Source organism: Siniperca chuatsi, linkage group LG20 (assembly GCF_020085105.1).
Source record: "Siniperca chuatsi isolate FFG_IHB_CAS linkage group LG20, ASM2008510v1, whole genome shotgun sequence".
NCBI lineage: Eukaryota > Metazoa > Chordata > Actinopteri > Centrarchiformes > Sinipercidae > Siniperca > Siniperca chuatsi.
In genome coordinates, this window is record NC_058061.1 from 14,631,296 (window position 1) to 14,659,205 (window position 27,910).

General features: G+C 40.3%; 1 protein-coding gene across 7 annotated transcripts in view; it reads left to right on the plus strand.

Annotated features, from left to right (window-relative positions):
* Positions 1–27,910, plus strand: part of si:ch73-103b11.2 (protein outspread) — a 51,778-nt gene that overhangs the window by 5,017 nt on the left and 18,851 nt on the right. For 4 of the 7 annotated variants that reach the window (XR_006375953.1, XM_044178514.1, XM_044178512.1 and 1 more), the window contains exons 3-10: positions 466–531; positions 18,281–18,432; positions 20,220–20,304; positions 23,256–23,309; positions 24,265–24,484; positions 24,640–25,195; positions 26,513–26,654; positions 26,799–26,915. Coding sequence is in view for 6 of the 7 variants with exons in the window: in XM_044178514.1 (XP_044034449.1) it covers positions 466–531; positions 18,281–18,432; positions 20,220–20,304; positions 23,256–23,309; positions 24,265–24,484; positions 24,640–25,195; positions 26,513–26,654; positions 26,799–26,915 (1,392 nt within the window). In the remaining variant the exon portion in view is untranslated. The remainder of the gene's footprint in view (positions 1–465; positions 532–18,280; positions 18,433–20,219; positions 20,305–23,255; positions 23,310–24,264; positions 24,485–24,639; positions 25,196–26,512; positions 26,655–26,798; positions 26,916–27,910) is intronic. The other 3 variants (XM_044178515.1, XM_044178516.1, XM_044178517.1) reach the window with 2 other exon arrangements.

Here is a 27,910-nt window from a genome sequence, read left to right on the forward strand (position 1 = left end):
TGAACTGAAGCATGACGATAAAATGTTTTCCAGCTAGCTTGAAAACCTCGGGAAGTGGTCTATGCTGAAAGTGTGCCAAGAAGTGGGTTGTCACTGCATCGCAATTGTTTCCCAAAGGCTTGCTTGCCCTTGTGTATTTACTGTTTGTATGTGTGTAGTAGCTAAGTCTTTCTACCCTGTGGTGTACAGTATATAGATTCAAGATTTTAATTGGAACATTTACAGATCCAATAAAGAGTCTCTGGCTTTATAAACTAAATATCTGTCAGTATTTGTTAAACTGCCATGGCTAAAATTGGAAAATGTATAATAAATAACAGTTTTCCAAACCCATGCTAAATATTTTCACATGTTGTTTCATCCTTTTAGAAAATGCTGATGTGGTTTATTGCTGGAATTGATACTGATATCTATCATGTGACCATGTCACTAAGAATTTCTCTTTCTTTTTTTTTGTTTATGCAGAAATGGCAAAGGAGGTTCTTCATCCTGTACGAGCATGGCTTACTTCGCTATGCTCTGGACGAAATGGTGAGTAAAAGCTTTCCTCCTGTCAGCTGCTGATTTTTGTTTGGTTTGAGTAAAAATTTCAAAATATAATAAATTCTAAAATAAAGGCTGATATTTAAATAATGGTTTCAAATACTAGCTGGTGGCATGGTATATTCGAGCAAATAAAAAACAATGCTATAGAGCTGTGCTTTGATTGCTCGGGTGGTAAATTCAGCATCATTTACACAACCTTATTTGGCACATTGGCGTGACATAATCATGCCATCCTCCCCACTTACTCTTCTCTTGCTCTTGAGTTTCTTTTTAAAATAGTTTTCACCCACTATACTTATGATTGATTCCCCTGTGCTTTTCTTTTTCTGTGTTAACCTGCTGTTAATGAAACTCAGCACAATATCTATCAATGAAAGGGAAGTTATTATGCCCATTTTTAATTCCTGGTTTTAATGTGGAACTGCTGGAAGAAGTGTTGAGTTTGCATTACCAGCATACAGCAGCAACAGCAAGTTAACACACACATAGGAACAGATCACAAAACAGGGTGGCTTATGACTGAAAAGGCTTCTTCTTTTTTTTTTAATAATAGCATGTCTCAAATAAAGGACTGGCTCTCTTCAGTTGAGTTAAATAAAGGCCCTGACCACTATTAGATCATTTACGGTAGGTTTCACTGTTAATTGATACATCCCATGACAGTAAAGTAGCTAGTTAATCATTTTTTTGGGCTTTTTCCCTTTGCCCCCCATGTACCAAGGACTCACGCTCTACCAGGTGAACTACTGCGGCACCCCTACTTATTTAATTTTGACTTTTGACTTCGCATGAGGCTGTTGCATAAAAAAGGGAGAATAATTAATTTACAAAATTTTTACATTGGAAGTGTTTGATAGTTGAGGTTGAAGTGTAGTTATTTTGTTAATAGCATTTTGGTGTTTGTCTAAGGAATACCTGGAGGCTGTGATGCTACCACTTGACCAGGCAGTTGCCATACTGTTAACACCAGTGCTCTCTTGCATACAACAGTGTTTTGTGAATGTGTTAAACACTAAGCTAACTTGCACAGTGGTGTCAAAAGGAATGAAGTAACACCACATGGTGTTGATACTAAGTCATGTGCCAAACTGTGTGTGTTTGTTTAAGTGGCTAACACACTTATTGCGCAAGAGCACTGTGGCAACTTCCTGTTCTGAAAGAAAAACTGGGGAAAAAACCATGCAACGCTAGGAAGACTAATGTCTTAAGTGATCTTTATATTGGTGCCAGTAATCAAATATCTATACAATAATTATCAAATTAATATGTTGACTGACTGTTTCTCCTTTTGAGTAGGTCACATTTTTGAATATTATATAGTTTGGCAGTTCTATTACTACTGTGTTATACTGCAGCATGTGGGCATGCTGAATATTGATTGACCTAAAGCAGTGCTCAACAGTTTTTTGTTTTTTTTTCTAAATGTGGGATGTGCTTTGAAATGAGGTGAAAGCAGAAGTAGTTGAAACAGCACTTGCTTTGTTGCTTTTGACCCTTTCAGACTGTATGTGGCATTCTCTGGCAGAGGATAGAGATGCTGAGAGGCTTTACGTAATAGAAGCAGCAGGAGATAGGATTTTCTTTTCTTTTCTGTGCCCCTTGGGGTTATTTCATTCCCCCCTATAGAAAACTGCTACATGTTGAATGCAAGGCTACTATTTGCATATTGAATCGAAGAGCAGAGAGGGTTTTTTTTTTTATAATAAACATGGCAAAAAATAATGTACTGTCCTTAATGTCTTCTTCAAACTGGAGCCAATAAATTGTATTTGTGGTGAATGATGACACCAGACGAAGGTTGTATGATGTGTTTACTGGAAGAGACAAAGGAAAGAGGTGGATGTCCTCCTTCCATTTATCGTTCTCTCTGGATGTCACTCTTCATCTTTTCATCTCCTTTCTGAATGCAGGATCAAAAGGAGAGGGGGGTAGCAAGGGTCTGGAGCTGGAAATATCAAGTGTCACTAAATATAGAATCTCACTTGTCACACAAAACGCATTAGAATAATTGTTTTGTGTTGAATAAACAGCTGCACAAACTTGGCTAATTGGCATACATATCTGGAACTTTTGTGGACAAATGAATATTTGGACTGTATGACATTGAGCATTTTGTGGGGTTAGAATCTATGAGTGGCATTATATGATATCATAAATTGCAGTTAATTTCCTTTTCACCTTTTTATAGACAGTATAGGTAATTATGTATATTAATTATGTATTAATACATTAGTGCCAAAAACATTCTGTGAAGCTACAATAAATATTAACACCTGAGCAATTTGACTGTGTGACTGATTTTTATTTTAAGCCAAATGGTTGGTTTAGTAGCTGTTATTTTGCCTTTTTATAAAGTGATCTCAGCTTTGCCATTATTGCAACATTTAATTTTTGTGCAGTGATGCCAAAATTATAATCCAAACTTTATTGCACCATTGATGTTGAATTGCCCATGCTGGATGATGGGTATGGATTTGAAATGTGATACACAGCTATTTATTCTATGCAGTAGTATGCGTGTTACATGCAGTTAAAATGTTCAGTGCAAAATGCTTCAGATGGCTACAATCAACATTAAATACAAGAAAGAAACTGACATTAAGATCAGTTTAAATGCTCTATTATGAATGACATCAGGTCAAATCTAAAGACTGCCAGCTTTCGCCAGTATAACGTTGCTCCAAACCACATCACAGCCCCCCATCTGAGAGCATTGGTTGGGGTTGTAGATGAGGAGGTGCCCCTCTCTTTTCCTCTCGGCCTAGTTTTATGGCTCTTGTGTCTTGGTTCTAACCAAACCCAGATGGGCTGCGGTCCCAACCTTCAGGATGTGGCACGGCTCTGGGGGAAAGGAATGGGTTAGCAAAGGCCTGGGAGAGCCATTGATTTGGGGTTGCCCACCTACGGTGAACACCCAACACGACACATCACTGCCATCATTTTATGCTACGAACAGCGAGTGGCTTTGAATAGCCATTATGTGCACGAGACAAGTGGTAAAAAGAAGAAAATGTAGCTGCAGTAAGGGCAAGATAAAGAGACAATGTTTTCTGATTGGAAGGATGGAGAAGGTGAATAGCTGAAAATGTTGGCCTGCACAGAACGTGTGCTGCCATGCAAGGCTAATGTGTTAGTGCAGCTTTCCTGGATTGATCTTGGCATAGGCCTCCAAAGAAGGGAGTTAAAGTTTGTTGTTTCCAAGCTAGTTCACTGAATTTTAGCACTGTATATAATTATTTGCTGTAAATATGGAAATAAGATACATTTAAGTCTCCAGCATTTGCTGAATGCACAAGCTAGATTTTCCCAGAGCAACCCAATGCAGTTATTTCAGGGGAACGTTACCAAGGTAACATGTTTTGTCCCTTTGTCCAGCAACAGTTGACCATGGTATGTGTAACATGGGACAGTTATTCTGTGTTTTGTAGAGAGCTCTAGCTGTCTCTGTCCTGACTGTATGGACACAGGACAGAACACTCTGGAAGCAAAGCACGAGTGTGTGGGCTGAAGCTGTCTCTAGGCTCAGTCATATGGTGAGCAAGCCTTTCTACAGTAGCTGTAGAAAAAAACATCAGACACAGCATTGAAACAAATGTGCAAGGCTGGATAAGACAGAGTTTATAGTTTGTGCTGAGCTGCACATGTTTGTGTGTGTGTGTGAGAGAGAGAGAGAGAGAGAGCACCTGGGACTGAGGGTGCTTGACTGCACAGGCCATGTCAGGAACAGGTGTTGCAGGGTTTGAGAAGTTTTAATCTGACTTCAGCTTTAGCAGTCTTGAGAGAAAGTGGTCCTCTAATCATTTAGAGGAAAAGAAAAATGAACAACATGAACAGAGGCCACCCATACACAACTCTGTCATTAAGCTGTTGAAGTTGTTTAAGTGATGTGTGAAACACACATACACGCACAAAATCCATTATCACCTCGTGGTGAGGGCAGGTATGTGGGTGTAAAGAACTCTCCAGCTCCACAAAGCCACTTTATGACATCAGTGCAAGTTAAAATGATCAACACCCACACTATAATAACTGCTTCACTATGCAGTCCTAAATACCCCACACAACACCTAGCTCCCATTGACCTTGCGTTGACCTACACGCACACACGCGTGGAACACACACCCCTCATCATATGATCTAGGTGGAATTTTTTTCTTTGCAGTGTCTCAATCTCTGTTGTGGTCTCTGAGCTCACTCAACAACAGGTTTTTTTTTAATTTATTTATTTTTTTTACCTCCTTAGATTAAGAAGGCTTTTTCATTGAAACTCTTTAATCAGTGTTGATAGTCGATTGTGTACAATATTTCCTCACTTTATTTGGAGGCCATTGCAGGTGCTTGGAAAAGACGATGCACTTGCTTGTCAGTTCATTAATTTTAGTCCACATTAAACAAGCACAGTATACCTGCAAATAAAATGAGGCTGCCTATTGAGGCCCATTCAGAGACACTTCAATTGCATTTTCCTTTAGACTGTATTGACTGTAGTTGACTGTCTGTATCACAGCCATATCCCTTGTTATTCCAAGGAGAACATGATGTTCTCATGACGTTTCAGTTGTTGAAGTCATTCTCATTTAATCTTAGCACAATTAATATCCTGTGTTTACAGGAATTCAAATAGTGGACCCGTGCCCCATAGCACTGTCCAAGAATTTAGAGTTTTGACAAACTTCCCTCCATTTCCCACACATTTGTGCATTCTTTTAACTTGAGGCACACTATTCTGCTACCTCTCTCCTGAATCTTCCAGACATGAGCATATACAACCTCAGCCTGTGTTAGCCCTCAGATTTGTAAGACCTTTTGACATGCTGAAACATGCATAAACCCGCTCCCTTTTCTAGACCTGTGAAACATGAAATTGAGGGCTATTTTTGACCAGTTTTGAGGAGCTTTTGTCTTGTGTTGGTTTGGGAATGAAGAGAGCTTTCTAGGGGATGGATGAGTGGGCAGGGCCTCTGCGCTGTGTTGTTGCCTCCAGGCACTCTATGCAAGGAATAAGTGGAGGCTGACCACCCCACCCCATCAAATTAGGGATACTTATAGGGGAGCTCCAGTCTTCGACTCACAGCAAGCCATGGGAAACAGATTGGAGAGGGAAGTCAAGACTGCCTGGAGTACACAAGTTTAGTCTGTGTTACAGTATGAGATGGAAAGATGAATGATTTAGGTTTGAAAAGTGGGTTAGGGAGAGAAGCAGATGATTTAGAGGGAAAATGGTAAAGAATAAATAAGATGTTGGTCACAGCTCGTGTTCATAAGACAGTGCAAGCCTTCCATATTGGATCATTGTGGATTGTTTACTAAGAGTGGGTCCTGGGTGAGGTGTGTGTTGGTTTTGTAGAGATATGGTGCGTGAGAGTCTTCTTTAACCCCTGCCCTTCCTTCCCCATGGTTCCAGTAGGAACTGATCTGCTGGAATGTAAACAGCCATGGATTACAGTGGGGTCACTGTTCACATTGCACAAAGCCACAAAACCATGGGAACAGCCATTCATACAGCTTGTAATCATCAGGGTCTACAACACTGTAACTGCCACTCAACCTAATGGCAACCCCACATCCCAAAGCTGTCGCCCAGTAGTATATTTATAAAGATCATTCCCTTGTTTTTGTTTTCATTTACAGAAATGGGGACTTTTTGTGGAATTTTGTCACTGTTTTATTCCAGTTCAGAATTGCCAATTCCCTACGCACCGCTGGCCTTGTCACTGCCATGTCTGCTATTGGCCGGGAGAGGCTGACTGCAGTGAACTTCAGTGTGAGAGTCCAACACACAGTGCGTTATCCTCTCCACTTTTAGCAACCACTGTGCAGGTATCACAACCAACCAGTAGGAGTCGAAATACGAGAACCCTCACCAGCTTTCCCACCCATGAACACAGTTGTTCTTGTAAATGTTTCAGTCAAACAAACCAAACTCTTTTTCTAATTGACTGTGTAATTCCATAACTCAATTATTTGTGTAATTATGCCAGCATACATTGAAACTATAATAGAACACAAAAGGTAAACTGGAAGAGGTAGCATGAACATACTGCATGTTGCGTGTCACCGCTGGCCACCAGGGGTGGCAGTGACAGGGACTGCAGTTCATAGGGAACTGGGAATAAAATAATTTTTAAAACCCTCAAAAATTCCCCATTGGTGATGCTTTTTAGGCAGCTCTCTGGGCTGGTCCTCTGTATAATGACGCATTAGGCACACAAGATCTAGTGTGAACATGTAATTCCATGGTAGCACAGGTCTTAAAAATACTGTACCACACCCACTACTTTCCTGTTAAGTTTTATCAGGAGAACAGGCACTGTAATGTGTAAGTGTCATTGCAAGTGTCATCAGAAAACACGTTGGCTTATCATTTGTAGCCTTCTAACTTAAGACAGGACTATATTTAGTTTTTCTTTATATATGTCAAGGCAACTTGGCAAGGTCTTGTCTACCTTAACTAAGCCTCACTCTCCCTGTCAGATCCAACCAAAGAGTCCGTCTTACGCTGAGTTTGATCCCATGATTGACCTGACACTGACACACTGACTTTCCAGTGTCATCTTATCTGTGCTCTTTAGTTTTTGTCTTGGCTTTAGTCACCACATCATCCCGGATGTGGCTAAGATAAAAATCTTATCTCCTCCACTTATTCAGTGTTTAAATTCTTTCATTTCTTTAGTCAGAAGTACAGTAACCAGGACCTGTCTGGCTCAGGACCAAGTCTGCTCTATAAACATTAAACTCCTGAGCTTGGCCTGAATGTGAGACACTACTCTATTTGGCAGCCCTTTGGTCACTTTTATTGTCTTTATCGTTTTAAAATGTAATTTTAAAGCTGTTACTTTCATTAGTGTATGGACACACGTGGAGAACTGCCAGGAAACATGATCCCAGCTGATGTGAAACTAAACTTATTTGTGGTTTTGTTACTCTTAAGGATCAAATGTGAAGGACAGCGAGACATTTTCATGCTTTCTCACTGACCTCCCCCTCACCCACTTCCTTTCCCCATTTATTGTGTGTGTGTGTGTGTTCCATAGCCAAAAGGCTTAATGAGTCTAAAAATAATAGCTGTCAAATTACACTTATTAAATTCAAATTACAGTCAATAAAACAGCATTGTTCTCTAGTATGCACACTCAAACACACAGAAAAAGGGACTAAGTTGTCCCTTTGATTGGATGAGCAGAAAGTGCTTCCATTGAAAATGGGACTGAATTCATTGACATGTATTGACCTGGAAATGCATAGACAAATTGGTGCAAGTCAGTCCAAAATCCATAGCACTTTGGAAAACATCTCTTAATATACCAAAAATTAAAACCTTTGTACCTTTCACAACAGAACTACTGGTCATAAGGTTGTACTTAAACTTTGAGTTTCAACTAATGTAGGTTATAAGCAAGTGGAGACAGTCTGTTCAACCCTCTGGTCTATTATTATATTAGTGTTCATTGTTGCGCGAGCCTGTGGACTGGATCATTTAACGCAGGGCACTGAGTCTCTCAGCACCTTGAGTAAAATAGTCCTGTATAGCTCATAGCAAATGGTTTCTCATAAGGTATCAGTTTCCTGTTGATGTGGGATTCCAGTTGATGGTGAACTTGTATGCTCTTTTAAACTTCTCTTGAATGGTGAATATGATTGCCATATTGAGTTGAGCCAAATGCTTGATGGCGGTCCACTGTTGTGCCATGGTGAGAAGTCTTTAAAAGGCTCTTTTTCATTCAGGATGTCTTTTTACCATCCTTCTCTTTGTACCCTCCTTCATTTTCTTGTTCTTTTTAATGATTTCCAGCCATTCATTATCCAGAGAAAGGCTGGCTCCAGGAGGCTTTGGCTAAACCAATGTCCACTCTCACTTGCACGGTCCTCACTTTTACTTTCCCATTACTCAATCCGATTCACTTTCCCTTCCTTTTACCTCCTCACTTTCTCTTATTCTGCCACTCTCACATATCTCTGTCTTTCATTCCAGTTCTCACTGGCCAATAAATAATTTGTGTTGGAGAGAGAAGCCAGCAGTGTTGTGTAACTTCTCTCCCCCAAACCCTCCCTTGTCTATAAAGCCAAACATGGCCTGACAGACTGCTCGCTCAGTTTGTTCTAAACACTAGACCAGGACACTGACAAAAGGTTTCATTTAAAGCATCAGCGTGCGGGGTTAGCCAGCTCTGAGACAGGCACTAATAAAACAGTGGGGTAGGTGAGTGGGTGTCTGTGACGGTGGGGGTGTGAGACTTACCCACCACTGTAGCCCACCAGTATATTGAGGTAATATTTGTCATTTAAATTATGATTTGCATTGGCAGTTGTTTAGTTACATCACTGTAGTAAGACGTCTCAGTTGGATGAAGTCCAGTTGTAAACTGGCCTGAGATTGTGTGTCTAATAGACTGCTGCCTTGTGATGGTCTGCAGTTGCCACAGCTGCAGTTGAATATCTTTCAGAGTTGCAACAGGGGCAGGTGTATTGGATGACCTTTAACCTTTCCCCTTTGCTTGGTGACCTGCCTGTACAAGGTCAGGGGTTTGCAGCAAAGATATTTTTTAGAAAGAAAGTGCAGCCTTGGAATTGGGTCTGGTGGTGTTTCACGTGAATACACTAGCAAGGGTAAAACGTATGTCATGGCAGATTTATTCATATTTAGATAGAAATATTTGTTATGCAGCTGAAAATATCTCCCAGTAGAAGCTCTTACTACTATTTCTGGGCCTTATTTCATCTGTAGGGTTTGCTTGTAAAATCCTCATAACCTGCAACTTAAGTATGTTGGCTTGTTGGTAATTGTTGTTGGGTGAGCCTCTCGCTCTTTAATAACCCACTCCAGCTTCTTCAGGACCTGGCCCAAAATTCCCATTTCAGACAGCCATGGACTGGCCTACCTCCAGCCTCAGCACCTAATCAGCTTAGTGCTCTCTCTTCTGTGCTGTTTCTCGGCTTTAAAGAGAAAGCAACAGAAAATGCCCCCTCTACTTAAATAAACTGCAGTCCTTTGAAATATTAACCACTGCATGAAAAACAGATAGATATGTAATGAAATATAACAAAGCACTACAATGAAATTGATTATTACTTATAATATCATAAATAAACACAGAAATTATGAAATGGGCAAGATATCGGACAACTTTTCCAGATATCAGAAGACTCACAACTAACTGAAAAACAACCAAGCCATCTTGTCTGTCTTCATCAACTTTGAGCTGTTCTTTCACACAACAACATATTGTGTTCAGCTAATACTTACAGATCTTTGACAAGCTGAGTATCTGAAACATGCTAAAATATTAGGATACCTAATACATACTCTAAATCTTCTCAGTTGTATCTGAAAGTTTGTGTTCTACATTTTTCTACAGACATCACTAAACCTCAATACTACTACTGACCAAATATTGTATGTAGCGCTGATTTAATAAACTGTCATGTACCAATGCTTGGTCATAGTCTTAGTCTTGCTTAATTAGTGTTTAATAAAATAATAAAAAATATTATTGTTTGGTTTAACCATAAATCTGTTAATTACTTCCTGTATTATATTTAGGAAAAGTTATTGTTTTTGCTGTTTTTGTGTTGAGACAACATCAGAAGAAGAAGTTTGATTTATTTTATGAAATGATTAAATGCTTTTGTAGAAAAACATATTTATTCTCAGCAAAGTAAGGAACTGTAAAGTATTTTTTTATTTTTTTTTTTGGTATTGGTACAGAAACAGTATTTTATTGGTACTTGTTTTGAATTTTGAATGTTAACCAGTCCTAGACCACATAAAGAAATCTGGAAATGAATTGTGCCCTAAAGGTTTTATTACTCGATGTATCTTCTCTTAGCCTCTAAAGTTATCTGATGCTGTTTTGGGAAGGTTAACTGCCAACCAGCAGACCTGGGAAGCTGCTCTTCAGCCCTGTGGAAAAACAACTAGCTCCAAAACCAAAGTATTAGCTGAATTCCCAAAGGAACATTTTCCTATCCCTCCCCCATTTTCCCTTCCCTTCTGCCTGATGGGCTAATTTGCGTTGACTTAGCAAGACTTTGGCAGATTTGCAATCATTATCAAAGAGGTAGTTGAAGCCTGACTGTAGGTCTTATATATTTTCTTCATAGTGTAGACTGAGTTCCAGAAACTAGTTTTGTGTTAATTGTGTTAAAGGAGTGAATGATATGTATGTGCCTTTTGTATTTTAATAAGAATAGTTTTCATTGGGACCCTGTGACTTTACAATAGCCACAGAATATAAGCATATAATGCGCCTATTCACCTTGGCCTACTTTCCAAAGTGCTGTGTCAGAGCACTGTATGGGACGCTGCAGTAATCCAGACACTGCTGTTTTGGGGCACATTTTGATCTTGGAGTTTTTTTGCAGTGGAGACAAAAAGCTGATGATAACGGTAGGATATACTGCTCTAGAAGTCGGTGAGTGAGTGGCACTGTATTGGAGAAAAAATCAGAATACTGGTTAATATTGGCGTTGTAAATTAAAACCAGTCCAGTGTTCAGGGCATGGAGGTGTTGGAGGTGTTTTATTTAGGACCTAATTGTGGTATCAGTGTGACATGCATTTGTGCATTCAGTGCCAAGCTACCTAGGGATTTGGGTAAGCCACACTTTCCTGACTCCATGGTCCACCACCCTTACTGGAACGTGTGACAAGGCTACAAAACTACACTCACTGTGCATGCGCAATAATAAGTTAGCACTAGGGTTGGGCGATATAGCCAAAAAATAAAATCTCAAGCTTAGGGATGACAATTCATGATTATATTAGATTCAATTTTTTTCTTGCAAAATGCAGGAAGGCTAAAACATGATTGAAACATCATATTTTTTAGAGCTTCACTTGCAAAGAGCGAGAATAATAAAAGACCTGCACCACTTGCAAGGCTGTCATTGTTATGCATATTCAAAAAATACAGGTTATCCCTATACAGCTACAGACTGTCAGTACTAAACCGAGAGAGCATGGACATCCACTTCAATAATCATCAGTTTTAGCACAGATAGAGCAGAGAAGTCAACGCACTACTGTAATTCATCTGCTCCTACTGTTTGTGTTTCGACAAGAAATTAGTCCGATATCTGCAGGCAGCTGGCTAGCTAATGTTCGCTACCTGGCTACATGGCAGAGACAGACTGAACGAAATGGAATCTGCACATTGATCAGTCGATTTCCGTGGCATCAGTACTGGATAAACCAGAGATGATGCTTTGTCAACAAACTGAGGGAGCAGGTCAGTATGCAGAGTCTTTTTTTCCTGTCTGTCCCTCTCCTTAATGCAACCCTTAAATTCACTACGAGATAGCCAGAGCCAGCTAGCCACTTGGTCTCCGGAGACACCTGGAGTCACGACAGTCCTGTAAACTGCAGCAGGTACGCATATAGAGTTGCAAAGTGGGAGGAGCTATTCTAGGCACCCCTGGTTCAAAAAGTAAAAGCCCCATTAATTTTCTCCAGATAGACAATGTTACTTGACTCACAGTTGGAGCTCTTCTACTGCTTGGATCAGCATAAAACTCTCCAGGTTAAATAATCACAAAAGATTAACAGTTGCATCAGAAAATATCTGGTTCTTTAAGAAAAAGTCGAAGGTAAAAGCCTGTGTACATAAAAACTTTTAGGTAGAAGTTAACTAGGACTCCAAAGGTACATTTCGGTAAGAAACATCCAATCGCTGAGCTTAAAATGCTGTGATGTGCGCTGCTAACGGTGGGTGAAAGCTAAAGATTACTTTACAATCTGCAGCTTAAATCAATTCACCTTTGGATTCTCTCCCATTCTCTGTCAATTTTGGTTGAATTAAGCAACTATGGTGCTGTCTTGTTAACAAATTCAAGGAGAAAGTGTTTTGAATTTGCTACTGTTCCGATTCACGCCTCTGACTGGCTACTTCTCCATGGCAACAGTGGCCAGGACTCATGGGTATTGTAGTATTTTGAGCCGCCCGCCATGCCAAAATAACAGACAAAACGTTGATTTCACAGAAGCAAAGTTGAAATAATTAAAACTGGTAGCCATAACATAAACTTATAGGATAGAGTCATTATCTGGGGAGAGTCCAGTGCTTCTATGTTCAGTAACATTGAGGAGATTGTTTAAAGAAAAAATTGAAAAATACTGAACTGATAAGTGGATATATTATTAGGTATTGACAAGTGTGCGGAGGGGAAAGAAGCAGCTCTGACGAATATTAGGGGGAGTTGGATAGCAAAGAAAGGAAAACGTTACCAGTCTGGGAAACCACACACACTCCCAATAATTCTGCTTAGACAGTCTGAGTCTGAACAGCCAATGCAACATGACACAACTCGATTGTAGCACCTGTTTCTCCAGCTGGCCCATCTACTCTGTCACCACCCAGACATAGACTGACTGATTCTCACACTCTGTTTGTCTTGCAATTATTCATTTATTATTGTTATATACATTACATAAACACTATTGATGAAGCTTTAAAGTGCTGTATGTAGTAGAATAAGAAAATGTACCATAGATAAATTGTTTAATTTGGTACCACACACATGCGTTTATTTATTCTACCAGTATAGTTGCATCGATTGAACGATAGCACAATCCTAACCTCCATTTGAAAAGAATCCTGCTGCACTAGCAGAGAAAATGGTCTTCATCCACCAACTCTCCCTCGTCTTCCTCCTCCTCTGCATTTGTCGACTGCTGGCCTCCTAACACAGCATTCAACCACCCACATTCTCTCACCATTCTCTGTAAGAAGCGCAGTACTGCTACCACCCACAGTCCTCTCTGAAATACCTGGTACAAAATCAGTATCGTGTTGATACAGGGCTCTCGCAGTTAGCCTTCACTGTAGTGCTGTTGCTGTGTAACCAGGCATAAAGTGGATGCCTATATTGTAGTATTCATCTCAATGTCTTGAATACCAGTGGAGTGAGGTGTATCTGAGAATGCCTGGAGGACAGATATCCACCATATGGCTTTTTATAGAGCTATATGTTTGTCTAAAGTACAGGCAGGGGTTAGGGTTGGTATTATAGCTTAGGCTAAGGAAAATATCATGTGATTGTACTGGCTTAACATTGTCTCAATATTGTGGTAAAATTATAGGACAGTGAGGACTCTGGGACAGTGATGATTGTAATCTTGTCAATGACCAATCTGTCAGCTCTGGCCTGATTGCTATGTATATCTGTTTGTATGATTATTGTGGACTTAGGAAGGAGAGACAGCGGTTTGATATTCCTGTGTAGCAAGACTAGAGGTGACTCCATCCATCTGGCACCTGAGGACATTTCCCCGCAGCTGGTTGTTGGCATGCACACTGGTATCAAAAATGTGTGTTTACCTCTGTTGTCCTAAGTTGCTAAGGAAAGATTTATTGCATAATTACTGTTATCGGTAATGAGCAGAGGATGTTGGACCCTGAAGAGACCTGATTCTAGGCCATGTCCGTGAGTCAGGATAAAGCAGTGCCAGTTCATCAGCTTTCCTTTTGGCTTCCATGTCTTTAATGATCAAAGTTAAATGGCTTTGGATGCAGGGTGAAGAACTTGGAAACAGTGCTTAAGGATCCTGCTGTTACATGTCTAAAGAAACGTAATGTAACTTAACGAGTGAAGTTGTAGCTTTTGAATTTGTCACCACCAAAGTTGGCAGACAAACTGGCACCTAATAGAAAATAACAGATGTTTCCAATCAACTTACAGGTGTTCATAACTAACTTGGTTATTGAGCAATATTTTAGGTGTATTCATACTGACATAAAATGAATGAGGAATTAGTGGTGACTGCATTAAAAAAGATGTTGCAATATGTGACTCATTAACATAGTTAAATGCCATTTTATTCCCTCATGCCTCTCGTAACTGAGTCAACTGCACTCTCGCTTTCCATGACCAGAAATGAGTCTGTCAAACTTAAAAATGTTGATGGCAGAGGAAGAGAATTTGCTTCACAACCAAAAATTAAAGTTAGACCATCAGCCAGCTGCCAAAAGAAGCAAATATTTCTCTTGCTGTGTCATAAGGGAGAATGGGATGTTTTGCTAAGCTGCAGAATGGCCAAGAGTGAAGGAAGCCAAGGGCAAAAAGGCATGCATGCATGCATGCATGGAGCTTACTAATTACCATTTTCTAAACAGAGAGTTGGTAAGGAGAGGAGAGAGAGACATAAACTATACAGTGGACATGCATTTTAATGCAATGTTGAACTTGAAATAACATTTGATTAGAAAGCATTCTGGCCATGATGTTATCTGTTTTTTCTGTTGTAGTTCCTGTCTTCCCTGAGTGGGTAAACTGGGAATTGTGTCTCCATTTACTCATATTGCATGGCAAAAGAGATGTCATGTAGTGTCAAAGCTGGTGTTTTTTTTTTTGGTTTTTTTTTGTTTTTTTAAAGATTTGCAGTTGTACAACAATAACACCTATTGGCTAAAACAAAATAATACAAATGATTAATTAATATGTTTTAGAATTAATCAGTTAAATAATCATGTATCTACTTGAGGCAACGATTAACAATATTTTGATTTCATGTTTGCCACTGAAGCACAATATTTCGTTAAAGACTTATCACAGCTACAGTGTCACATCTGGCTGCTGCTTTCATAATCTTTTCACAGATATATAACAATAAATATACATAATACCCTCTTGCCCCTCCAGTCATCACAAACCGGCCTAGAGAAACCAAAGCCTTTTCTGATTTGTCCCTGTCTCCCCTTGAGACTCTGCTCAATGACTCCCATCGAGACAGTATTCATATTATTGTCTGAACAACTTCAGAGACAAGAATAAGTTTATGCTGGCTTCATAATTTCCATGCTCTGATCACAAAAGGACACTTGTTTGGGCCTCTTGTCTCTCAGTCATTTCCTTGTTGAGGGTTAAGGGGAGGAGTGGCTCTATGGACTGTGGCGGCTGACAATCCCACATTGTGTGAACTAGTGCTGCTTCACAAAGGGCCCATTGTGGAGAGCAGTGGCCCGGGGAGAGGGGACTGGGTCTAGGCTAGGTGACAGCGAGGTGTGGGTTCATGGGGCCTGGGTCTGGGGGCTAGAGCCGTGATGGCTGGCCCAAATTAGGGGCGTGTATTGGTGCTCAGCTGACACGGTGCTGGGGCAGGGAGGGTGCACACGTGTGAGAGCAGTCCCATGCTGCTTGCCACACAGCTCTAGTGCAAAACATATACTGTACTCCCACACAACCACCACCTACTTCATATTGGAGGTGAGCAGCTTTATGAAAATCGTTTTTTAATCAAAGCTGTTGTCAGTCTCTGATTTATTTTCTGTGTCCTAGAGAATCCGATGCTGTGATTACAAAACTGGGGGCTTAAGCTGCTTGTACAACTGTTCCTAGAATTTGAAATATTTTGCTGTTTATCCTCCTCTGACTCCAGCTCAAGGACAAGCCCACATGTGTGGTGTACTCTAGATTTGTTTACTCAGACAGATGGCCTAGCAGTCTATAGTCATAGTTCACAAAACCGCTTTTTTTTCTTCTGCACTACTGTTCTCCTTGTCCACCAGCTTGAGACTTAATCCTCCCTTTCTCACCATCTACTGTTCCCACTCTCCATCCCCAAACCTCCTTCCTCTCTTCATGTCTGAAAGTGACAGGGCTCTCAGGTCAAGCTGACGGCAGTCTCTCTGTCCAGTCTGAAGCAGGCCTAGGCCCTCACCCAGCTGTCCCAAGGCCTATTTGTTCGTGTGTCTGTCAGGCCCGGCTGTTGCTGTGGCCTCTCACATTAGTGTCAAGAGCCTTTCGGTGATGGAGCATTTTAAAGCCACTGGCATAAGAAGTTGAACCAAAACATAATGGCCAACTGAGTCACTGCATCTGTGCCACTCTTGTTTTACCATGGCACATGAGAAATTGCAAAGATTATACTACCTGTCATTCCATGCTGCCTCAGATTTTTCTTACTCTTAGCCTAGTTAGACCAACCTACTATCCTTCTTGTTCCAATTTGCTGTGCCAAATTTTGACTCTATCTGTTAATATAGACAGTGCTAAAAGAGTTGAGAATGAAAGTGACATTTAACAGTGACGAAGTAAACAGGGATTCTCATCTGACCTCAGGGTGGGATTACCACAAACTGTTAACTATTGACTACTCTGTCCGCATTAGAGGCCATCCATAGGTTTCAATTGCTCTGTTGCTGACAGGCTATAGTTATGCTGCACAAATTGGGTTCTTGATTTAGATTTATTTGATCACTAGCTAACGTGAACGTGATACCTTTTAATTTTGTTTCCAGCTCTTTCTCCTAATATATTCTGATTTGCTGTGGGCTGTAATTTATCATCTGTGGCTACCTGGTACTTATCTTGGAACCACTGTGGTATTTTGGTGTCTATAATTCTGCCTGTATGTTCAGTGCAGTGAAAGTAGGGCCCAAAAGCTGTTCAAACAGCTACCCATGCCCAGTGTGCTTAGTTATGCAGTACTCATTTACTTCATTGAACAAATATAAATCCTTCAGTCCATGTAAGATTATCAAGGCTTCTCCCATTGCTTGCAGAAGTCATTTGGAGGTCAGACCAAAAGTCAGTTTTTTGAACTAGTAATATTTGTGGTATATATGTGTGCGTGTGTGTGTGCAAATATTTGCCTTCTTTAAGTGCTGTCTTTCTAAGAATGTGTCTGCACAAGTGTTGACAAATGCACTTAGAAAAGCATAATTTTACAAAAAACTCCACTTGGAGTGATGCAGTGCAATGGACTATAAATAGATAATCTTATCTGTCCCAAATTGAGCTAGCATATCTCCATTCATTGTAAATGAGCCGTGCCTACATACAAAGCCACTGTGTTCTTGCATAAACCTGCATGTGAAACCTCAAGTGATTGTACACAAAGTAGTATTATCCTGGAAGTCTTGTGGTCATGTTATTTATGGCTGACAGATGGCATCCATGTCAGTGTGCATAGTTGGGTTTACACCTCACAGCCAGGCATCAGACAGATTAAACTCAAAACCGCTCAGCGAACCTATGAACTTGCACTGTTTATAAATGGAACAGTCCGTCCTTTTTCACAGGTCCTTTCAGGCTCTTTCTAGTGGTACAATATGCAACATGGCTGTGTAGATTGGGGTTGAACAGCAAACATTACACAGTACACAGGCTATATTCACATCGTAACAGATGCAATGTCAATAGTCTTGATGTAGAACAGTCTAGTTCATTTGATAAATAATGTAAATTAATGTGATTTAATGTCTTTTGGTTTGCACCTAACTCTAGATACCACCCTTTTTTTTAACTTGTTCAAAAATAAGACCACTTCTTTAGCAACTACTTAAAGTGCATCATTATTACTGTGTTGATTATGATCTTTAGCCTTGATTCAGTGGCTACCATTAACCAAATACAATAATGTCATGCCGAGTCCATCAGAGCTGTGAACAACTACCTAATTAATGCTCCCGTCTAAAATCACCCTAATTATTGCTAGAGCGATACTTTCTTTTACAAATGGAGCCAGTGAAGTAAAAAGCTGCATATATGATGCAATTATGTAATTAGACTTTCAAACACTGCAGTACATAAGAAACAAAATTATCAAAGCGAACCCTAACAGGAACATTTGCCTGTTTACAGACTGTTATATCAGTGTGTGGTGTGCCAAGCTTGGCATGAAAATTAATGCAGGGGTGGATTGTGAGAGAAGACAGACCATGTGGAGGGATATGTGGGCACGTCTGTTCACTTCCACGTTTAACGCTTTATCTATTTGTCTCTGTTGTGTTGTCCAGCCCAGCACTCTACCCCAGGGTACAATCAATATGAACCAGTGCTCCGATGTCATCGATGGAGAGTCCAGGACAGGCCAGAAGAACTCACTGTGCATTCTGACCCCTGAGAAAGAGCACTTCATACGAGCTGAGTGTAAAGAAATTATCAACGGGTAAGACATAATAACCAGGAATGTGATCTGTTACTGTAGGATTTACAAATGGACCATTATGTACCATTATGTCTTTATATATGTTATATAAGATAACTGTGGCCTCAGGTAGGCAGTATGGTTTGTGTTGCTCTCTCTTTTGGTTTGAGTGGACAGGGATGACAGAGACTTGGACACAGGAGAATAGTTGTGCGCAGCTGACTCTGCTGCCAAAACCGCTCTGCCCCCTGCTGTCTCCTTTGGGCTGTGCTTTTCAGAGACTTGTAATCCACACTGCAATGACAGTGCACATTCTTGAACTGTTTCCTCTCCCTGCCTCTCTAGCCCCTCTCCCTGTGTTCACAAACCCCCATATGCCTGGACACAGATCATGATGCACAAGCTTTAAGCCTCATAATTAGGTTGTCTCTTGTGCCTGTCCTCCACCGCTGCACATTCAAAGTGTGTTTCTGCACTGCATTCTCCCTCCCTGGCTGTAGCATGCATATTATGGCTATTCTTGGGGAACTGTGACTCATAACACCCACTCTCCATTATGCTACCTGCTCTATCACTGTACTCCTCCCACTCTCCTATCATCTGGCTCCCATGTGTTGGTTTTGGGCCATCACACAATCACATTAGCCCTCACAAAGTTGCCATTAACTGACAGTGGTGTAACAACCAGGATTTTTTTAAATGTATATTTATTATTTTGTATGTTTTTCCTGGTTATGTTCAGTTCCTCACAAATGTCTTTTGACTCATAATGTTACAGTATGAAAACAGTGCTGTGTGGGCACTCATTCATTTATAACTGCGTCACATGTGTATATCTAAAGTATGACAGTTTATATTGTGACACTCCACACCAAAGGCTATTAATATTGGATAATACATGAGTGTTCCACTATTTTCAGATTATATTTGTTAGTCCTGAGATCAAATGTCCATATGAGTTTACGTTATATTTTGTCCACTGCATCATTCTTATTTTTAGTAGACTAAAACTCTGGACACTTTAGTCTTGTCTTAGTCAGAGAAAACCATGAACATTTTGGACTAGTTTTAGTCAACAAAAAACATTTGTTTATTTTAGTCATCAATAGATTTGTTGACAAAAACTTTGTGTAGTCTAGTTTAAGTCAAGACCAAGAATGAGCATTTTAGTAAAACTTCTGCTGCTTCCGGGTTAGAATTCATCTAAATGGTTTTGATTGGTGATTTTCTTGTGGTGCTACTGTAGCGTATAATGGCACAGCGGCATTGTTCTTTTTTTTCTTTTTTCTTTTTAAATAAGAAAAGCTTTGAGTGTGGGAGTATTATTTGTGCTGTATAGTATATAATAATGTATTTTTGCTTTTCAAGTCCATTGCTTAACATAATCCACTCCAGCTAATTAGATAATAGTTTCCTCGTGAATTGCCTTTTTAGTAAAACATAATATTGTTAATCCTGACAAAGAACAAAAAGCAAACAAATTATCAAGGAAAATAAAATGTAACCATACTGTACCAAGCTTTAAGATCCTTTGTGTTGCCACTTAGGGGATTAGACAGTGACTAAATGTTCTTTTTCACAGCATTAGCTCACTGTTTAGAGAGTAGTGGGTGTTTAATTTATTGTAGTACAGTTCTATCTTTTTCTATCGGTTCATGAACATGCTTGTCCTGGCAAGTATAATGGTTTGTTTTGCTGCAGAGAACTTTGTCCCAGTCATATATTGATCCACCATGGGTGCTGCTGGTTTTGTATAGTCTGCACTTAGTGTCCCAAGAACAACACTCTGACTGTTTCACTATTCGTAGGTGGCAGGAGGCTCTGACTGTATACCCCAGGACCAACAAGCAGAACCAGAAGAAAAAACGCAAGGTTGATCCACCCACTCACCAGGTAATGCACCTACTGCACTCTTTAGTGAAGTGCTTTTACCTTGCTCACACTGAACAAGGTAAGAGTAGTAAGCAACCAAATGCAAATGAAAGTCATGTTTTTGTAAGTGTGATATTTTTGAATGCTGCATAATCCTGGCAAACATAAACCAGGGGACTTCTGTGCAGATGTATAGATAATGTATAGATAATGAGCCATTTGTGGCTCCTAGTATGCTTTCATGCTCACACTTTGAAGGTGGCTCTGACTTCATATACTGTTCGAGATAAGGTGAACATTATAAATGATCCGCATTTGGCAATTGTGCAATTGCAACAAAAAACAAACAAAAAAATGAACATATCCATATATTTACGGACAACATGTGCTGTGGAAGCATGCAGCATGGAGGCTTTTTCCCACTCAAACTACACCAGCTGTTTTCCCCTCAGAGAGTGAGAGAGAGAGATGTATTGTTTTTCCGCCAGCAACATGATCAACTGTTTATGATATCCATATTTGCATTCTTGAGTCACATGATGTGGCATTCTCAATAGACGAATAGACTGCATGCTGCATACTTGTCTAAATTAATTGCATTGGTCATTGGTAAATGGTAGCAGAAGAATTACAGTGTTAACGTTTGATTGGATGGTGTCATGGGTTCCTGTTAATTACAAGTTGACATATTGTCAGCTATTTTCTGTTTCCATCAGTGTAGTTCTGGTTTTATAGATGCTGAACTACCTACTTTTAATATGTATACAGTATCACCTGGTTAGTAGGCAGCAAACATTAGTGAGCTATTAAAATATTCCTGAGCAAACAATCAAGGGCAATGATGACAGCTGCCTGCTAAAATAACATTCAGCAGTAACTTACAGCAGTGTGGCTTGTGAATCTGCTGGTGCACTCTGTTGCATTGTCACGTCCAGCAGCTGCTGTCTCACCTGCCTGGCTTTTGCCCTGAGTCCTGCCTGTTCAGTTATTATCCTTGTGTGCCTGGTCAAAACAGATTTTTTTTTCCTTCTAAAAAAATCATCAACTATATGCCCCGTGAAAGTGTAAAAGTAAATCACATGTTACCTGAAGCAGAGGTGTTTCTGTTGTACAATGGTGAAAACAAATCGACAATCATCATACCCTCATGAGAAGACAGACTACCTCATGTCACCCCTGTTTTTAACATTACAGTGCTGTGAATTGTGGGCAAAATCCTTAAAATGTCAATGACAGATCCTACGAACATTTTCTGCTTTCACTCTGTGACAACTCTGAGCCCTTGCAGACTTATTGAGAACTATGTGAGTCTGTAAAGGTGGACTTTGGGACTTGGCCACTGAATCCCTTGTAGTACTGTTCGTTAGCTGACTTTCCACATTGACCACCCTGTAGAAGGGGCCAGAAAGAGAATTTCCCTTTGGAGAGCGCTGTGTCTAGAAGGAATCTATAAATATATAAGTATATCTACACAAAGTTTAGCAAATAGAAACCAAAACACATTTCCGTTCAACTGTCTTGAGTAGGTGAGCAGCGTCATTCAAGCCAGTCATGTGACATCCATTAAAAACACAATGCCCATAGGGAATAAAAATGCACTTTTCATGTGAGTGCAGTCTGATTTCTTCCTGGTAGGTAGAAATAAAATAACAGGACTAGGTAAAGCTTTATTACCATAATAATGGTTATAATGACTAGATGAAATATAGGCATATCATATAATGTTGTACAGCCCACCCACCGTGGGATACACTTTTCCCCCCTTCCCTACCTCCTTTTTGATGTGAGGCCAAATTTGTGGTGAGTGCACACAAAATTCTCTCTGAAGTTCATTGTCTGGTTCCTCTAATGACGGCACCCTGAATCAGACTGTGACCTTGCTGGGCTTACACTAACAGGCTCATTTGCAGAGGGACAGTGGTGACACACATGACCTTGACTGTGTCCCATGTGACCTCATTTATGTCTTTGTTGCTCTGTTCATCAACAATACTTTTCTATGTAGATGAGTGTACCTGCAATACTCTCCATTCTTTTGGCAGAGAGAGAGAGAGAGAGAGTCATTGTTTCCATTGTTTCTGTATCCATTTTCATCTTTTTTTTTAAATCTCATTGGCAAAATGCACATGTAACTACAGTAATTTAGTGGTAAGATACTACCCATATACTTTAGACAGTATAGTGACACACTGCTCTGTAAATGTACTGGTCTTAAAGTCTAAGACTTTCAGATTGCATAAAACTATGATTGTATTTTATCTCAATAGGTTACTGGTATCTGCTTTAAACAACAATAATAGTACAGAACCTGGTTGATGCTGTACAACAGGACATCTTTTTTCTTGCATGTGTGTGAAATGATCACTGCTTGAAATAACAGTCAAGTGGTTAAGGCCAAGCCATATAATTAGGGCTGATAATGTGTGAGGGTGATTATGCTTTCACTGCTTGTCTTATGTCAGTTTCTATCATTGTCTTGCGGGCTGTTCAGTTGTTCCGGGATAAAAATGTGATATATAATATTCTACACCTCACCTGAATGCTCTCCTCCCACTTTTACTTAAGTTACTGGAGACATATGCTCTTTAACTGTTATAATACTTGAGCACTGTAATGTGTTTGCTTTCTGGGTAGTGCCCCTAAATTGAAGCACCTGACCTTGAGTACAAAAAAAATACATGACGGGAAACTTATTTATGTCTCATATTGTAACTGAAGGGAGTCTGAAAGGAGTTTTTACCTTCAGATTCTTGTGTTGGCCCTTAAGCAACAAAACACTTAACATCCTGTAATAGTGCTTTATTTCATACATTTGCATGAATTTGGCCTAAATGAGAAGGAAACAAAACACAATAGTTTAAATAATACAGAATGTATGAAATCACTGAGACAGATTTTTGGGTCTACCTGTATTGATTATAATCAGCACTACATAGCAAGCATTAACATCAAAGGCTTTTTGTGATTGGCAGGGTGGAGTAACTCCAAGCCAGTGTTTTTCCACTGAAGACATGAATGGACACCCAGTGAGTTCAGCTTGGCCAAACTTTGTATCCTGCTTCACCCTCTGGCTTTGAAATCCCAGCCCTAATAAATGATATTTATTATAATCCCGATCGATCCAGGTGAAGGGTGAATAAAAGGGATGTGATTTTTGCTTCTTCCTCTGATACTGAAAGAGTGATTCTTAGCACAACAGCATGTTTGTGGTGATTAAAGTAGGCTGGCTGAAAAGTTGATGTTTGAGGGTCGCTTGGCTTTGGAAATCTTGCTTTCTTTTCTTATGAACTCAAATGATCTTGCGAGTCTGCTGATTCCAACTGTACTGGTGACATAAAAGTTTGAACACAACTGCAATGTGTTTAATTTTGTGTGCTCTATTTTTTAATCAGATGAAGACAATCTATATGATTTTTATCCTAGAAATTCTGATAAAATTAATTTCACCTCTGCAGAATCTGTTTTTGTTCTGTTCTGTTTTTTTGTTCTCTGTATCCCTCAATAATACAGGTGTGTTTGCTGTGAATGAACTCTTTGTTCTTTGTCAAGCTGTCAGTTTTTCTCCTTTCCATGCATCCTCCTTCTGTCTTCCTAGAATTAGTCATTTTACCAATGATGAAAGCAATTTTCTTTTGCTTTGTCACTTTGATATTGGATTTACCTGACACATACACATAAAAAGTCAAAAAAGCAAAAACTAAATAAACAGACCAATGATGTGAAATCATGTGCCACTGAACACTCTGAACATTACCTCTCCAAACAAAAGCCATTGGAGATTACTTTGCTGTGCAGCTTATTTTCACTGAATAACCCAACGTCAAACGGACAGGAAGCAACTTCACAATTACTTTTCAGTATTTAATTCTTCTTTAATCTTTTTCCTTCTCGTATTCCTTTTTGTAGTCTCTCAGTGACCTTACCTCCCATTATGTCCTTCCCTCTTCCCATCCACTCCTTCCAACCCGAACCCCTACCCAGGAGCCTGGCCCTGCCAAGGTGACAGTGACCAGCAGTGGAGGAAGCATCCCTTGCCTGCCCAGCAGTATTGCCAGCGCTGAGCGTGTCCCAATGAGCCGTGCCACTCTGTGGCAGGAGGAGAACCGCTGGAGCAGGGCCACCATCCCCTGCAGCCGCAGTGCCTCCTGTATCAGCCAGCTGAGCCAGAGCCAACCAGACTCCAGTATCACTACTCAAGACGGTGAGGACTAACATGACAACATGCAAATTCCTCAACATCCTGTATATATTCTTCAGCTGTTGTTTCACTGTTAGATGAGGAGAACTAGATCACTTTTGGAAAGTTTGCTAGTTTGTAGTTTGTTTTATGTCAGTGGCACTTTGTCCTTGTTTCAGATGGCAGCACCATGAGCACTGGACGCAAGGTACGAGTGGAGAGTGGTTACTTCTCCCTGGAGAAGACCAAGTCGGAGCCTTCTCCACAGTCTGCACAGCATTCTCAGCCACTTCAGCCACCCCATCTTCCCCTGTCCTCTTCAGCATCCTCCTCCTCTTTAGGAGCTCTCAGTCCCAGGTACAACTCTGAATCAGAACCCCAGATTTCCCCTTATCAACCCTCCCAAGATCCTCTTCCTTCTCCAGGTGCACTTGTTTCCCCCAGCTACTCCACCATCAGCTCCTCCCAGAGCTCGCTGGACTCTGAACCCAGCGGGACAACACCCACCTGGGAGGGACACAGTGGTGGTGGAGGAAGCACGGGTAATGTCAGTGGTGGAGGAGGCAGAGTTGGCCGGTCTGGCAGGGAATACGCAGTGCTGTCTGATGTGCCACGAGCTCGCAGACTGAGTTACCGCGAAGCCTTCCGCTCAGAGAAAAAGCGTCAAGAGCTGAGGGCACGGACACGGAGTCCTGGCAGAGAAGAGGTGGCTCGGCTGTTTGGGGAGGAGCGCAGGTAAGAGGTTATGGAGTGTCTGGAACACTGCAAAAAAGATTCTTCAGAGACATTTTAAGCTTCTTGCACCTGCTTTCTGATAGATAATGCTGAACCCATATCACATAGCAGAACCATACATGCAGATTCACTTGTGATAATAATGGCAACCAAATATGATTAATAATCATTAATGAGTCACTGGTTGTTAGCCCTTGGCATAGCCTTTAAGCATATCAATGACGTGCCAAATAATCTATTATGTGAAGCTCATGCATTGCTTAAAGCATTCTGCATTTTAGTTTTTTAGCACCACCCTGTGGCTGCTGTCTTTGAGGCTCTCCTACCTACCCTAGCTCACCAGTGGTTTACCATTAATGGTTTGGGGGATTTAAATGCATGTGTTACTTTCTTTTCTATGAACTCTACCTTTTTGCTCTTGCTACTTTGCTAGTTTGTTTTGTTGTTTCAATCTTTTCCAGGGGCTTCTGAACAGAGCTTCTCAGACCTAATGCTCAACCAACCCTTCCACCCCTGTCCCAATGCTGTTCCCTGCTGGTCACCGCTGATTCCTGCTTTCTGTCATTTCATCTCTGCACTGCCTGGGATCACTCACATACACTGTTTCATAAATACTTGATTTACTGAATATACTGTGCATACTCAAACATGCTGATGGATGGTACTGGTGGTGGGTGTACATTCAGTTTGATCTCTCCTCCTTTCTCATGCAGACACACACACACACACACACACACACACATTAACAAGTGCAGTGCCTTAAGGTAATGCCGACTGTGTTGCCATTGCTCTGCTACTTCTTCAATTTGTTTAATCCACCATACAAGTCATTTTCCTTTTCTTCTAAAGTTTAATCTCTCATCTAACACTACTCTTTATCCTATGAGGTATCTATGGATTGTTCTCTTTGGGGATATTACTTCTGCCTTGTGACATTGTCTATGAAAGGTCCAAAGTCAAACTTCCTATATATTGTATGTAAACACTGTGCAGTAATGGCAGCATTGCATTCTGCACACAATAAACTGAAACTACTTGTATCCATTATGGAAATTTATTTTGGCTCAAATTTGCTTTCATATCATGCTTTGGTCTTGTTTTTATGCTGATTCTGCTACCATGTGAGGATGCTGTGCTGCATCATTATGTTTTTTAAGAATAACCAATTTATTTTAGTATTATGTTTTTAGTATTCTGCAAAATGTCATTTTTAAAAAGAATGCATTGTCAGACAAGACTTTTATGTTGAGATGAATACTATATGTGCTGTGTATTGAATACATCCTTGAAAAAGAATGGTCTTTTTGTGTCTCTTAGGCGTTCTCAAATCATTGGCCGATACGAGGAGGGTCAGCATGTAGAACGTATGGACACAAGCAGCTCCAATGAGCCCTCTGCTAACACCACGCTAATCCAGAGACAAGGCCGCAGCGAGAGACGCTATCTGGCTAACAAACATGTATGCCATTCTCTTTGTTAATCCTGAACAACTCAATCTAAAAAGATGTAAAATACTCCCAAGAATTCACTGAGAGTTGGACATAATCTCCCTGCTTTGATAAAGAATTACTTCTAATTTCTAATACTAATTTTATATTTCTAGGAGATGTCACTGGATGCAGGAAAGGACCGTTCAGTCCCTGATGTGTCCAGCTCCACTTTTGCTAATTTAAGAAGGGCCAAGTCACTGGACCGCAGAGTCACAGAGTCCTCAATGACTGTAAGTCTTCTACAGTACAGTACTTCTAAAGTGTAGGGGCCATAACCAGTGGACTACAAAATAATTTCAAGGTCCCATAAAATGGCTTTGTTATTCAATATTGATAAATAGATATAATCCCTCACCACCTTCCCACCCTTGAAAACTGAACCCATTATGCTGCAGTGGTGGCCAGTGCTTTATTTTGTGTGTTTTTTCTCCTTCTGCACCACCTATATGCCCAAAAGGTTTATCCAACAAAACATGTAAAATGTAAAAAAAGGTGCGTTTATGGAAGCAAATAACCAATAGACTAATCAACAACTATAAGAATGTCTGGAATCAGAATCAGGTTTATTGTCAAGTGGGTTCTACATAAAATTAATTTGCCGTGGTATTTTGATGCATAATGAAAAACAAGTACTGCAAAAGTACTGCTAAATATAAAATTTACAATTTAAAAAAAATAATAATTTTAAATGTGTGAAATATATCTGTTTTTAGAATGAAAAGAACTGTGCAGTGTTTAAAGACGAAGAGGATGGAATGTCAGGCATCGTGTAACCTTTTTGTAATGTGCACTGTTTAGGAGAATGACAGTATGCGCTGGTCAGCCATAAAATCAGCGTACATCATTTTATTTCAATTACGCATGCACCCAAACACCACTGCGACTCGACATGCGACCGCTTATACAAGATTACCTCAGCACTTGTTTTCTTCAGTCTTCACAAGTGAGATTAAAGTAGCCCTCAAGTTGCTTAAGGTTGCGCTGGTATCTTCCTGAGGTCTGACTCCTACCAGTCTAACAAACTGCTACTGATCTGAGGTCTGTTCAGAGAGTGGTGCAGGGGTGATCCAGTTAGTGTGTGGTTGGTCTCTCTGGCCGGGCTGCAGCTACCAGAACCCCCACCCACTCAAACTCTCTCTCACACACACACACACACACACATTCATGTGCACACCACTGCCGCCACCGCTACTGATGACTATAAATAGCCAGCACAGAAGCAGTT